Raw genomic sequence first — 16,046 nt, forward strand, 5'->3', positions numbered from 1 at the left:
TGTCCCAAAGGTGTTTTTTCAAAAGGCACCAGGACTTTGTTTTTCCTTGAAGACTTTCTCTTCTCATCCAAGAAGCTTATTCAGTTCTGACTGAATGGGAGATGATGGAAGGATTTATATTCCTTGCAGTCATCCGGTTATTAGCATTCTTTCTGAGAGTCATAATGTGTAACATGTTCACACTGGTGCAATAGGACTGGGTGTTTTATTAATATGATTTATTGGGTTAGGGATTTTCTGTCTTCACTGTGAGTTGTATTGTGTTGGGGGAGGTGCACTGAGGAAGCTCAACCAATCTCATTGCACATATGTTGTGCACTGACAATAAAAATTTGAATTGAATTGAATTGAGGCCATACTTGGAGGTATATCTGTGCCCTTAGGGTCACCTGAATAGGAAAAGCAAAGTTCAGGTGCCTTTCGAAAAAACACCTTTAGGAAAATATTCTCTTCTACTTATCTGCTCATAGCTTAACAACTTCTGTCAAGATGCTTCTCTGAGTCCCCATTGTAACATGCATTACACCAGAATACTCTTCCTAAATATAATTTTATCAGTGGCAAGTTCAGAACTTCTCATTTGCTCCAGCATTTTGTCATTTTTAGACCTTCATTCGGTCTTTTGTTATGCCTAATAGTTGCACTCCACGTTTTGGTTATCTACTCTTTCTACTATCTAGTATTCAATGTAAGTGAATACTTCTAGTACCACTTTGATACTTTATAATAAAGAAATATTTCAAACATAGCGTCTTTGTGCCAGTAGAATCAAAGACTTAATTCATGGGTGTTTTGTTTTGTTTTGTTTTTGCTTGAAGGAGAAAGATGAGGCATGAGTGAAGCTCTGCTGAGTCTGCTGGTGTTTTTATAGGAGCATCAGCAGAATTAATTATCCTGGGTTACAAGTGGAGCATTTAATTTGCTGAAGTGGATCAATATTAGACTATCGAAGTAGGGTCTGTAATACTCTGCCTACCACATCAGCACTAATATATATCAAGGTCTGAACTTTTCACTGCAGTTTAAAATTTGGTCTCTGTCTCTCTCCCTCTCCCCCCCTCTCTCTTGTATTATTAATCTTTCTTAATAAAATACTGTATCTACACCTTCTTATTAAATAAAGCTACTGAGATGTCACATACAGAATTTGAAATAATTCTGTATGTGGCATTGAATAAATAAAGCAGCTTGACAGTATTGCAAAGCAACTACTTGCAATAATCCTGAAGGAACAATGTTTGATACTATCAACAGTATTCATAACCCTCAACCATGGCATCCTTCTAGGCCAGGGATCTCCAAATCACTGCCCATGGGCTACATCCAGCCCTCCAGAAGGCTTCAATCGGCCCACCAGCTCTTCCCAACCGGACAAGGAAAAGGAACCCTGGGGAGTGGGTGGGAGAAGTGATCTGGACTGGTTGGGCATTGGCCTGATCCAGCTGAGCTTCTCTTTCTTTTTATGTTTTATGCCCCATTTGCTAATGTTTGACATTTTTCTTATATCATTTGTCTGTACCAGCACAGCATTCTGTTCTGACCCAGCTCCCCAAACACGACAAACCCTCTGTAGTGAAATCAGATTATTCCTTTATTAGTAGCACCAGCAGCCCCGGCAAAAAGTTTCTCTCTCACCGCAGACTAACAAGTCTGTCCGGCAGAGATGAATAGTTGTCTGCCGCATCTATTCATCTCCTCCCCTGGCCTTTTATCCACAGAGCTAGGGTGGGGCTTCGCTAGCAGTGGTGGCTGTTCCATCCCAAGGATCGGCCCACTGCTTTCCACTGCTCTCTTCTCCTCTGCCTTCTGCGTATCCATGTGTCAGGCACTGGACCCAGCTGTTCCTCCTCTTCCTCATCAGCCACCTCCAGACCTGGGGGCTGTTGACTCTCCATCTGAGGGCTGATGGACGGCCCAGGTTCCGCCTCTGTCTCTCTCTCTGACAGCTTTATTCCCTCTTTCCCCTCGGAGTTCTCAGGTTGCCTTGATGCTGACCCTGACTCCCATGCCTCCTCCTCCTCATCTGATTCAGCTGCTGGAGGGGTTGGCGGCCGACACGTTGTTTCTTTGTAATCATCACATTTCTTTGTTGTTATTGTTGTGAATCATTGAGCAAAATATAAGACATTCGTTCAATTAAATTTTATTTGCTCATTTATAAAACCGATTTTACAATGTTTGCAAAATGTCCATTATGGCCCTCAGTCTGAAAAGTTTGGAGACCCCCCCCACCACCATCAGTGATGGGTTGCTCCCGGTTCTGTCTGGTTCTTTAGAACCGGTAGTAATGTGCAGAAGCGTGCACGCTCCCATTGCAAACCGATAGTAAAGGTAAATAGAACCCACCCCTGCCTCCTGTTCTAGGCTATCTATGGGTTCTGGGAGTTTGGGGCATGTTTTGTGATGTTTTATGATGTTTCCACTTCTACCTAAGTGGGTGGTTCCAATCAATCCTCAAGGAGGGAGGTAAACACTCAGGTTCTTAGGAACTCTGCTCTGGCTTTGGACCTTTCCTGGATGTAATTAAACACCTGCGTGCAACTGGTAGGGAAGACTGTCTGTTGGTTTGGCATGAAAAGCTACTTTATGGTAATTTTTTCCTCCAGAACTCATAGGGATATGGCACAGAGGAATTGCTTAAAGATGAGAAATCAGCAAAAACCAGTTGTCTTGGATGTGAACAACAATATGTACAGCTAAGAACTGTGCAACCTATTAAATCTTATTCCTGAACAAGATATAAAACTATTAGGAGTATATGAATTGTCTAAGATTTGATTTGAACAATCGATTTTATGAGTTGTGTGAATTTGATTCAAATATTGATTCATTTCCACAAATTGAGTTACTATGTTGAAGAGAATCGGCAGATTGAACTGATTTGGTTCAAATGCTTGATTCAGCTCAAAAGTACTTGAGTTGGGAAGCAGTAGTTTAATTTAGTGCATAAAATTAATTTGGAGATCTGATGAAAAATTCAGTTTGAAAGGTAATTCAACCAGATCATCTCTGAATTTAAAAAATATATATCTCTGAATCACTTCTTCACACAACTCCACAAAATGTTGGTTGTCATTAATAATCCACTGTAAGACGGTTAAAATTAATTTTGTAATGCTCAGGTGTGTAAATTCCTGTAATCTTTGAGTGGCTACTACATGGAACAGATCCAGAGGGACACTTTGCTCATGAGGAAAGCACGTCATTAAATGATTTGGGTGACCTAAAGGTAAAGTCTCCTTGAGCTGAGCTGGACTACTGGTGACTTCATACCCATGTCCATCTTGTTTTCTTGGCAACAATACAAAAGATTTTGCCATGACCTTCTTCCAAGATGTTTTTTTGATAACTATCTTTTGTTGGCACATGCATTAAAAAAATAGCAGTTGGTAAACAACAGAAAGGAACAAAATATTTTCAAAGGCTGTTCCAATGATTAAAGTTTTGTTTGTCCTACTGCCTTTGGCAGGGAGGGGTTGTTGGGGAGGAAACTTGTTTTCTCTCTCTTTACCTTCAACTCACGATGTCTCACTATCTGTCACACAAGAATACATATTATACTTCCTGTAGTTGAAAAATGAAGTTAAATAGATAGGGATAGAATCAAGATCACGTGAAGTGTTAATACCACTTTATAATGCCTTGGTAAGGCCACACTTGGAATATTGCATTCAGTTTTGGTCGCCACGATGTAAAAAAGATGTTGAGACTCTAGAAAGACTGCAGAGAAGAGCAACAAAGATGATTAGGGGACTGGAGGCTAAAACATATGAAGAATTGTTGCAGGAACTGGGTATATCTAGTTTAATGAAAAGAAGGACTAGGGGAGACATGATAGTAGTGTTCCAATATCTCAGGAGTTCCCCCAAAGAAGAGGGAGTCAAACTATTCTCCAAAGCACCTGAGGGTAGAACAAGAAGCAATGGGTGGAAACTAATCAAAGAGAAAAGCAACTTAGAACTAAGGAGAAATTTCCTGACAGTTAGAACAATTAATCAGTGGAACAACTTGCCTGCAGAGGTTGTGAATGCTCCAACACTGGAAATTTTTAAGAAGATGTTGGATAACCATTTGTCTGAAGCAGGGGTGGGTTCTAAATTTTTTTACTACCAGTTCTGTGGGTGTGGCTTATTTTGTGGGTATGGCTTGGAGGTCATGTGACTAGGTAGGCGTGGCTAGCTGGTCAGAGTCATTTCTGGAAGGTCCTCGCACTTACGACCCGACTCATTTGTTTGCTTTTAACACTGATCAGCTGTAGGACGGCCTTTTGAAGCCCCGCGGCAAGAGTTTAAACAGTTTTTTTCCCTCTAGTCATCAGTTGGGACTCAGGAGGCAGTAATAGATTGGGGGTGGGACCAAATAAAAGGTAAGAATAACATGGGGGGTGGGGGGGTGGGAGGGCGCGGGGGGAGAACCGGTTCGGTGATGTCATATTCGTCACTGCTACCGGCTCGGCCGAACCGGACCGAACCAGGAGGAACCCACCACTGGTCTGAAGTGGTGTAGGGTTTCCTGCCTGGGCAGGGGGTTGGACTAGAAGACCTCCAAGGTCCCTTCCAATTCTGTTATTTTATTCTAAATTTCACCTTTAAATATTTCTAAATGTATTAAACAGGACTTCCCAAAGGTGCTTTTCGAGAGGCAACTGGTCTTTCTTGGTTTTTTTTCTTGAAAACATTTCACTTCTCATCCAAGAAGCTTCTTCACTGTTGTAACATCAAACAGTGACATTCGCTGCACAAGGCAGTCAGTAAGTGAGGACTACTTGCAATGGATCTGGACTGCTACAATCTTGAGGACCAGTAGATGGCAGCCAAGAAGTAGGCTTTCTCTTATCTCTTTGCTATCATCAGGCATGCTGCAGCCCCAGATCTGTCCTTCTCCTCTTACAATTTCTAGTCCCAAAAAACAGAAAATAAAAATCACAGCTTCTGGTTGCAGTTTTCTCCTCATTCTGAATTTTAATCAAAACACTTCTCTGTCTGCCACCCACAACATTTTTTTTTCTCATCTCTATCTCTCAAATGCCTGCTTGTCTGTCTAGACTTGCTAGTGATTCCTTCTCTCTCTCTCTTTTCTATTCTGCTCCAATAGTTTCAACATCTTGTCACTTCATACTTTTGCATAAGTCTTGTTCTGTCTGATAAGCAGCAGAAGTGCGAGTTAGCTCCAGAAATCTTTTGTAAGGCAGGTCTTTAAGCAGGGAATACTTCCTGACAGCTTGCAAAAGCAGGGAGGCTATCTTGGTTGCGCTTGTGCAAACACACCCTGGCAATGGACATCAAAAGACAAGAGGGCCAGAGGTGGGCTTCAAACATTTTAGCAAGGGGTTCTCTGCCCGCTTGCTGGGTGGGCGTGGCCATGGTGGGCGTGGCCTAGTCGGCCTCCTGCACTATGGTAGTGGCGGTGTTTTTGCCCTTCCTGGGCTCCGGAGGCTTTCCTCGAGCCTCTGGGAGGGCGAAAACAGCCTCCCCAGGCTCTGGAGGCCCTCTGGAGGCCTTCCCAAACTTCTGGTAGGCCCATTTTTCACCCTCCATGCACGCCCTACACTTACCTGCATCCAAAATGGGCTGCGTGGGGACTCCTGGGAGGGGCAGGAGGCGTGGGCAGGGACAGCCAGGAGTGGGATTTGGGGGTTCTCTGAACTGCACAGAATCTTAGCTAGAGTTTCTCCCGAATCCCTGCAAACCCCCATCAGCCCACCCCTGAAGAGGGCTCCTTGACTCATGCTTCAAGCCTCAAATTTCATTGTGGTCCTTTCCTTTTGAAACTTTATTTATTAAAGCCATGCCCCCGTTATTATTATGGATGTTTGTTTGTTTTTATGTTTAATTTTTTAGTCCCAATTGTTATATACCATATAAGGTAATAAGGAAGTGAGCTGCAGGCCTCACTCAGGTCCTCCAAATAGGTGGGAAAATACTTGAATCTCATTGGCTAAGCTGTCTGGCAGCCCTCTATAAAAGAGGACACTGCCAGACAAGCAAGTTGTTGGGTTGTACTGGTCTACTATTAAAGAGCTGTTGTTACTGAAGAACTGTATCTGTCTCTTCTATCCTTGAAGATTGAAACAGAAATGGATTTCTCCTACATGTCAATAGCAAAAGGGAGTAGCATCTCCTCCAGTCTTATGAAAATTCATCAGACAGATGCAGATGAAAACATTCAAGGATCAGTAGAGTCAGAGGTGGTATTCAGCAGCTTCTGATCAGTTCTGGAGAACCTGTAGTGGAAATTTTGAATGGTTCGGAGAACCAGTAAATACCACCTCTGACTGGCCCCGCCCTCATTTATTCTCTGCCTCCCGAGTCCCAGCTAATCGGGAAGAAATGGGGATTTTTCAGTAACCTTCCCCTGGAGTGGGGAGGGAATGGAGATTTTACAGTATCCTTCCCCTGCCAGGCCTACCAAGCCATGCCACACCCACCAAGTCACAGAACCGGTAGTAAAAAAATTTGAATCCCACCAGTGAGTAAATTTTTAATTCAGTTCTGGTATTACAGTCAGCAGCTTGAAAAGAGGAGGAGGAGGAGGAGGAGGAGGAGGAGGAGGAGGAGGAGGAGGAGGAGGAGGAGGAGGAGAAGAAGAAGAAGAAGAAGAAAAGAAGAAGAAGAAGAAGAAGAAGAAGAAGAAGAAGAAGAAGAAGAAGAAGAAGAAGAAGAAGATGATGATGATCAATCCATGGTTTGTTTGGATCAGTCAATAATGTGAAGGCCTTTAAAATGCCGCTTTCTTGCCAACATTACCTCATAAGCATCTACTTTCCTATAAATTAGATATACAATTCTAAACTACCTTTCAATAAGAATTGACCTATTTAGAATGAAGCAGTTCCTTGCCAAAAACGAAGTTCACAGACATCCCACAGATTAATAGATAACTGGTTTTGCCTCACTATTATTTTCTTGCTTATAGAAATCAGTCTGTATAATTTGTCTTATAATTTATATAATTTACCCAGAAGACAACACATACTTACTTTACATTTTTTACTCTTTTTAGTACATCACCATATTTTATTTATTCACATCTCCAGGTTGTTAATTAATTCTCATAAAGCATTTTTTCATTTGCTTTTCATTTGGCATTTTATAACAAGAAATCTTTGATTGCCCCAAAAGGAGTGAATTAGCACATTTTTCAGTATGCATACCCAGTAATTCCACAAATGTTAAATGTGCTCTCAAAATCTATCTCTGATATAGAATAGGATTCTCATTTCAAGTACTGATAAAGGGAATATATCATTACATACAAGCCAACCATTATTATATGAAAGGCCTACCAAATCAATCTGACCAGGAATTTCTGACCACAGAAAACTAAAACTAATTTTTATTGAAATTGGTTATAATAAAAGAATCTTGCATCCTTTTTTGTATCTGATTAAAATTACGGTTGTAATGCTCAGATATGCAAATTCCTGGACACTTTGAGTGGCTACTAAATGGAACATATCCAGAGGAGCACTTTGCTCAGGATCAGAACTGGATGCGGTATTTCAAGTGTAGCCTCACTAGTGTGATATAGAGTGCTAGTATCACTTCTCATGATTTTGATGTTATCCCTCTGTTGATGCAACCTAAGACTGCATTGGCTTTTTTGGCAGCTAAAGCACATTGCTGGATGGTACTTAAGTGGTGGTCCCGTAATACACTTAGATCCTCTCACAGTTAACTACTGTTGAACCAGCTTTCACCTATTATATACTCATGCATTTTGTTTTTCCTGCCTAAGTGTAGGATATTACTTTCCACCCCAGTGAATTGCATCTTGTTGGATAGGGCTCAGTGCTCAAGTGTGTCAAGATCCTTCTGAATTTTGAGTCTATCTTTCAAAGTGTTAGCAATTCTTCCCAGCTTGGTGTTGCCTGCAGATTTGATGAGTTCTCCTTCTATCTTCTTATCAAGTTCATTTAAGGTAATCCTCGACTTACAACCATTCATTTAGTGATCGTTGAAAGTTATAACGGTATTGAAAAAAGTGGCTTATCACCGTTTTTCACACTTATGACTAGTGCAGCAGCCCTATCAAACTTTGGATGCTTGGCAATTCATATTATGGTGGTTTCAATGTCCTGGGGTCATGTGATCCTCTTTTGTGACCTTCTGACAAGCAAAGTCAATGCGGAAGCCCGATTCACTTAACAACTGTTGCTAATTTAACTGTTGCAGTGATTCACTTAACAACAGTGGAGAGAGATTGAAAAATGGAGCAAAACTCACTTAACAATTATTTTGCTTAGCAATAGAAATGTTGGGCTGAATTGTGGCCATAAGTCAAGGATTACTTGTATGAAGATGTTGAAGAGCACTGGGCCCAAGACAGAACCTTGAGGTATCCCACTGCATACTTCTCCCCATGTAGCTGTAGTTTCATTGAGGACTACATGCTGAGTCACAAACCTGTTTCTTCAGGATATGAGAAAGATCCATGATATACAGTAGCTTAGTCTTGCTTGGGTTCAGTTTAAATCTGATCTGTCCCATCTAGATCCACACAACTTTCAGACATTGGGACAAAATGTGGACGGCATCTCTAGCCCAAGGCCATAATGTACCATTGGGTACCATAGAATTGTAAGTCATCCCGAGTCACTCAGTTGAGTTGGGTGGCTATAGAAATTAAATGAATGCATGAATGAATGAATGAATGAATGAATGAATGAATGAATGAATGAATGATCAACCATATTGATAACACCACACCCTGAAATGCTGGATGGTTTTACATAGACAAGTTTTCCTTTTGTCCCGTCTGGCCCAGCCCAGTGATTTCATTTCTTTAAATTGAGTATAGTAGACCAAGGGGCATGGGGGCCAAAACATTTTCCTCTAGGTACTACATTTACATAAAAAGAAGGATGGATGGATGTTGGGAAGGGAATGAAATCTCTGCAAGCAGACAACCAAGCTCAGAGAATACCAAGATCTCCATATTTCAATCCTGAGCTACAGAAATCTCTTTGGTTGGAATAATGGATGATCAATCAATCAGAATAGAGCTGGAAGGGATCTTAGAGGTCATCTAATCCAACTCCCTGCTCAAGCAGGAGATCCTATACCATTTCAGACAGGTGGCTGTCCAGTCTGTTCTTAGAAATTTCCAGTCATGAAACACCTACAACTTCTGAAGGCAACCTGTTCCACTGGTTAATTGTCCTCACTGTTAGGAAGCTTCTCCTTAATTTCAGGTTTCTCTCCATTGTTTCTTGTCTTCTAGTGCTTTGGAAAATAAGTTGAGCCCCTCTTCTTTGTGGCAGACCCTCAAATATTGGAATACTGCTGTCATGTCATCCATAGTCCTTCTTTTCTCTAGATTGGCCATACTCAATTCCTGCAACCGTCCTTCATATGTTTTTGTCTCCAGGGCCTTAATCATCTAAGTTGCTCTTCTTTGCTCTTTTTTCAAAGGGTTAAATTTTCCAAAGGGTTAAATTTCCAAACCGATGTTAAATTGTGTATGGGCAGGAAAGGGTTTATTCTATTTTGACTGAGGGAGGAGAAGATGAGATGTTAATGCTTTGGGCAATTTTTTTAATTAGACATTTTTTTCTTTCTGTTCTCTAGATATGACATCATGAACCTGCAACAGATAGAATCTAACCGTTATGATTATGTCCACATCGGGACATGGCACGAGGGAGTCTTGAATATTGATGATAACCGAATTCAAATGAATAAAACCGAAATGGTCCGGTCTGTATGTAGTGATCCATGTTTGAAAGGTCAAATTAAGGTAATTGTTCCTATAGAAGTACTTTTGTTGAAAAAGATGGATATAATCATAAAAGATTAAATGACACAAATAATTACTCTTAAATAATCTATGTATAACAATGTTAGATTAAGGCAAAATTCTTAATCAAAGCAAGCCTCCTTAAGAAAACCAATTCTGCATGCAGGATAAAAAATACAAATTGAGCCCATTTCTCTTAAAAAATTTCCTCTCCTGGGAATCACGCAGTCCACCTTTTGGGGAAAAGATTGGTAATGAATTCTGATTCAATATCTCATGTTCAATGGCCATATCTCATGTTCAGTGTTCAGTGTTTAATATGACCCAAAAGATTTTGGACTTTAGAACCAAATACTTGGAAAGAAATTGGTAGTTTGGAAGACTATTTGAAGAATAGTTTGGAGAATTCCTCCACCCCATTGCAATAGCTGTGTATTCATTTGAAATATCCTTCAAATCTGGGAGGTTTAAAAACATCCTTTTTGTTTTCAATAAAAATAATAATTCATAGATGCAAATTTGAAAGGAAAAATGTGATTCAGAACATACATCAGTGCCTTCATAGCATTGCCAGGAATAACTTAAATAAGACATCTTTTATTGGGCTCCTGCTTTTGATCTCTTGTGGCTGACACTTGTTCCTGGGAAAAGACACCGTGGTTTAAAATATTCCCAATAGGTTCTATAATAGCAATAGCACTTAGACTTATATACCACTTCACAGTGCTTTGCAGCCCTTTCTAAGTGGTTTACAGAGTCAGCATATTGCCCCCAATAATCTGCGTCCTCATTTTACCAACCTTGGAAGGATGGAAGGCTGAGTCAACCTTGAGCTGGTGAGAATCGAACTGCCGAACTCTGGCAGCTGGCAGTCAGCAGAATTAGCCTGCCATACTGTATTCTAACCACTATGCCACCACAGCTCTTAAGCAAACCCAGGTCCTCTCACATTTTCTCATTCAAATCCAGAATATTGCCCAGCCCTAAAAAATAAGAAACATTTTACTCCAGGAGTTTGTGGACAATTTTTGTGGGATAAAATAATAATGATTAATATAGAACTCCATTGTATTTTATCCCAGATTTTGCAGTATATATGACCTCATTTTTCTTCCCGTTAGATGTCCTAAACTTTACCTTAAGAAATGCAGCCTATGTGGCATTTTTAAAGCTTTTCTTCTTCTGTTTAAATCACATCACATCACCCACAGGGACTTTTAGTCCCAGAGATCTTGGACACAATTGCAGTATTCAGGTCCTTCCTTCAAGGTGTTTTCAAACACTTATTTTTGTCATGTTTTTATTCAGCAAGGTTATCTCCCCTAAAGACACTAGTAAATGAAACATTTTGTCTCATCGCTGCCATCAAATCCTGCATTTTTAGTAGTTCTTAGATTTCTTGCTGATAGTATTTGTCTCCCTAGCTTGAAAAGTTTCTCCTGATCATCTGATGATTTTGGAAAGGGAGGGTGGCAAGGGAGGAAAGGGGTGTCTTTATTGAATGGTTAATGTGAATTTATTTACTTCAAAAAGTGTTATTTGGGACCTTCATGTTCTTTCTGTCCCACTTGCAGTCCTGTCTTAATGGCATTATTAGGGGCAGTGGTGCTGCCACAATTGCTCTTTTATCAAAACCTAATATAGTCAAAACTACAAATTGGGTGATAGATAGATAGATAGATAGATAGATAGATAGATAGATAGATGGATGGATGGATGGATGATAGAATACTTTATTGGCCAAGTGTGATTGGACACACAAGGGATTTGTCTTTGGTGCATATGAGATGTTCTCCTTGAAATATATAAAACTGCAGTCCAGTTTCACTATGCCTCCTATCACATCCCACTACTGAAATCCTATTTGTTTCACGAACATTATCTCTTTTGTTTTCTAACAAGTGGTTGTCTCTCTGTTTTTGAATAAAGGAATATAGTCAGAGTCGCAAAGGTGCTTTTTTCAAGAGGCAATTTTCTGCTTTTTCTTTGAAAACATTTCGCTTCTCATCCAAGACGCTTCTTCAGCTCTGACTGGATGGTGGGGAATGGAAGGATTTATACTCTTTCAGACAGCTGGTCATTTCCATCATTTTTTTGAAGTGAAATGTCTTCAAAGAAAAACCAGAAAGTCCAGTTACCTCTTGAAAAAGCACCTTTGGGACAACCATAACCTGGATGACTGAGAATCTCCATAAAATATACCAGAGCCTTCTGCTTTATTAAAAAGACTTTCCATAGGTTTTTTTTTTCTGAATGAACAGACCATATCTGCCATCACAGGTGGTGCAGTGGTTAGAATGCCGTATTGCAGGTTCACTCTGTTCACTGCCAGGAGTTTGATTCTGTCCAGCTCAAGGTTGATTCAGGCTTCCATCCTTCTGAGGTCAGTAAAATGATCGTTGGACCCAGATAGTTGAGGGCAATATGCTGACTCTGTAAACTGTTTAGAGAGGGCTGTAAAGCATTATGAAGTGGTATATAAGTCTAAGTGCTATTGCTATATCATATTTTATAATATAACATTTACTAAACAACATGCTAGCTAATTATGTTATATAACTCCAATTCCACTACATAGAAACTAAAACATACACCACATACTGCCTTTCCTCTGTTCCCACATCATAGGCAGCTTTGAGCTGCAAACAAAATCTCTGTTCGAACAAAACCTCTACCTGCTGACTCCATTTGTATCTTGCTAAAAACAATTCGCTACCCGCCATGCTCGTTTGGCATGAAGCATAAAAAAAACATGAGAACCAAACAATGTACAGAAAGTTAGCTTGTCAGAACAATGGTTCCATTTTACGTGGTGGAGGATGCTGATAAAAAACGGCAGTATTACAGAAGGGGAATATCTATTAGTGAAATATCTATTAGTAATACTTTATTTGCTCTTTTCTTTTTAGTCCTATGAGAAAAACAAAGGACCTGCACTATTAAATTTCAAAGAAAAAGGGTAATTTTAATGTTTTCAATAGAGACCTAAATAAACCCACCTGACCTGTGTCCCTCAATCAAAATCTTATTGTCTCTTCTTGAATTATTCTTTTATTTGAAAGGAGGGGACAAGTAAAATGGCTAAAATTGAAGATACTGACCTTGGTTTAGATAAAGATGTTGAACAGGTCTCAACTAGAGTTTCTTTGCTCCAAAAATGAACTCTAATGAGGATTCAAGTGCAAAATCTTTTTCATATTTTTAGAAACTACCTAATACCCAAGTAGTGTGCATTAATATTTCAATCAACATAGACTTTTTGGGTTACTTCTTTTACTTTTCAACTGCATTTGACCTACAAAATGGCCCTATTTTGCAATAGACAATTAGTCTCTGCAGCTCAGTCTTTACATGGACTGGATTTGCATATCATGTTAAATTAAAATATTGCTTGCTTCTGACTATATAATACATGGGTGCAATCATTATAGATGGTAGGAGGCTTGATGGCTCAGTGGTTAAAGACACTGAGCTTGTCAGCTGAAAAGCTGATAGTTGAGGTTTGAGACCCAAGGGTCGCACGATGGGGTGAGGTCCCGTTACTTGCACCAGCTCCTGCCAACCTAGCAGTTTGAAAGCATGCAAATGCAAGTAGATAAATAGGTACCATTTCAGTGGGAAGCAAACAGCATTCTGTCTGCCTTGGTATATAGTCATTCTGGCCACTGACCCACAGAAGGGTCTTCAGACAACACATTTCTCTCAGCTAAGAAATGGAGATGATTACCACTCCTTGGATTCAGACACACAAATCTTTATTTTACCTTTATTATAGATGAGTGTTACAGACCAACTTGGCTGTCAGGAGTTTTAGGATGGGGTCCTCTCTGGCATTTTTACTTTGACTCCTTTTTCTGGTGAATCCTAGGTAACAAGGCCTGGGACAATTAGATCGAAAGCCTTCAGTCTGTTATGGAGCTACAGAACTTTCAAAGGCTCAAGCACTTGGTTTTTATTTGCAGAAGATTTATTTTGATCCAGATAAGTTGAGTTATCAATACAAGTTTTAAAATTTGCCTACTGTTATTACTTTATGAGACTGTATTCGTAATGTCATGCACTATATTGCTAAAGGGATACCGTATTCAGAAACCATACTAAAAGGTTTTCATCTAACAACAAATATCTAATTTTATTGTAGGTTATAAGGAAGGGAGAAGTGAGCTGCTGTTGGATTTGTACAGCTTGCAAGGAGAATGAATTTGTGCAAGATGAGTTCACATGCAAAGCCTGTGAGTTGGGATGGTGGCCAAATGAGGAGCTGACAGGTATGAGCAAAACATTTTACAATAACAGTCTGTCACTACCCACAAAATAATAATGTTTATTTTACTTATTTATCTTCCATTTTCCTTCTTAAATTCAATTCCAAAGCAAGATGTATAATGAATAGGCAGCAAAAGTACACTACTTGGACAGCCACAACAGTATCTGATTACACATACAAAAAAAAAATCAATGTCCATACAGATAGTTTTCATTTAGCAACTGCATCATTTAGCGGCCATTCACAGTTATGACAGTGATGAAAACTAATTTAGCCATCAGTCCTTCATGTTTATGATATTCATAGGTCTGTAAAGCAAAAGAAAGCTGAAGTAAAATCATAACAGTTTCACTTAGCAACTGCTTCATTTAACAACTACATTATTAGTCGCAGCAGTGATCGCTAAATGAGAGCTAACTGTATACGTACACTTCTGTATGGGGGATATACAGAAGTGTTTCCCCAAAAATAAGACCCTGTCGTATATATTTTTGAACCCTGAAATAAACGCTTGGCCTTATTGCCATGCGCTCAAAAGCCCAATTGGGCTTATTATCAGGGGATGTCTTATTTTGGGGGAAACAGGGTACACTTCAGGCATCTCTGGGCAACTGTGATCCTAAGAGGAGAAAGGGTGTACATATTCCTCTTGTTGTATGTTTTTGACTCTGTTCTGCTATTTAAAGGCAATTCATGATATCTACCTTAGGTCCTTGGTCAAATGGCAGAACTCTTATAAGAATCTCAGAGGAAAGTAGGCCAAACCTCTGTTTGGACTTTCCTAGTCTGCCTTGTCCTCTAGTCCCAGTTGAACCACCATCTTCTCGCTATTTATAAAAATGGAAAACTGCAATACAATTAGTTTTGTGAATCATATCTAACATTAAAAAGTAAATTGGCAATCAATGCCATTGTTGTAGAGTAATAGGAATATAAACTTTTGCGTTTAAGTTCAATTCAAAATTTTCAAAGAAAGCATCGTGTGGAACGTATTGTAATAATTCAATGTGGATTGTGACCGGAGAGTTTTGCATTTGTTCTACTTTGCTTCCAGTTGCTATTCCCTTCTTCTCCCTCATCCCACCCCAAGAACGACACAGAAGAGATCTGCATGTTCTTCCTACCTGCTGCTCAGTCCCACTTACTCTATGGTTCAGGAAGCAATAGGTCATAGTGGTTGATAGGCTGCTACAGGATAGGCATAGGTTCCCTCAGCCATGAAACTTCACAGGATAGTTTGGGTCAGCCGCTATCTCTCCACCCAATCAGCCAGATACAAGATACAAGGTATAGGCACAAGATTCTTGTAGGAAAAAAAAATATGAACAAGAATTGCTATTCCTGCTACTATGTTCCTGGAGAAAAGATAGGAACCCAGGCAGGGGTGGGCTTCAAAAATTTTAGCAAGGGGTTCTCTACCCGGTTGCTGGGTGGGTGTGGCCATAGTGGGTGTGGCCTAGTTGGCCTCCTGCACCATGGTAGTGGGGGCATTTTTGCCCTGGGCTCTGGAGACTTTCCTCGAGCCTCTGGGAGGGTGAAAACAACCTCCCCAGGCTCTGGAGGCCCTCTGGAGGCCCTTCCTGAACTTCTGGTAGGCCCATTTTTCACCCTCCCCAAGCTTCCGCATGTGCCCTGCACTTACCTGCGTCTAAAACAGGTCATTTGAGGACTTCTGGGAGGGGCAAGGCAGGGCCAGCCAGGAGTGGGATTTGGGGGTTCTCCAAACTGCATTGAATCTTAGCTAGAAGTTCTCCCAAACCCCTGCGAACTCCCAGCAACCCACCCCTGAACCCAGGAATGTTTTTAGCAATACCCTTACCAGGAATCTGGTATGTGAGCATACTACTGTTATTTATACCATCCTGGAAACTACAAATAATTTGAATTAATAATTTGCTTTAAACAAAGAACATCAAGCATTTGTTTTTGATAGTCAGATCATAAATAAGATTGATGTTGTACAATTGCTGCACTCCAAAACCTGAAGTTTCCGTGTATTTTTAAGAGTTTAAAATTCACAGTTAGTTTTCACCACATGTAT

General features: G+C 40.2%; 1 protein-coding gene across 3 annotated transcripts in view; it reads left to right on the forward strand.

The window, feature by feature from the left end:
* GRM1 (glutamate metabotropic receptor 1) overlaps positions 1–16,046 on the forward strand; it is a 210,265-nt gene that overhangs the window by 164,610 nt on the left and 29,609 nt on the right. For all 3 annotated transcript variants that reach the window (XM_034418971.3, XM_034418969.3, XM_034418970.3), the window contains exons 6-7: positions 9,570–9,738; positions 13,880–14,006. In XM_034418971.3, coding sequence (XP_034274862.2) covers positions 9,570–9,738; positions 13,880–14,006 — 296 coding nt within the window. The remainder of the gene's footprint in view (positions 1–9,569; positions 9,739–13,879; positions 14,007–16,046) is intronic.

Source organism: Pantherophis guttatus, chromosome 1 (genome assembly GCF_059756535.1).
Source record: "Pantherophis guttatus breed Tessera chromosome 1, ASM5975653v1, whole genome shotgun sequence".
Lineage (NCBI taxonomy): Eukaryota > Metazoa > Chordata > Lepidosauria > Squamata > Colubridae > Pantherophis > Pantherophis guttatus.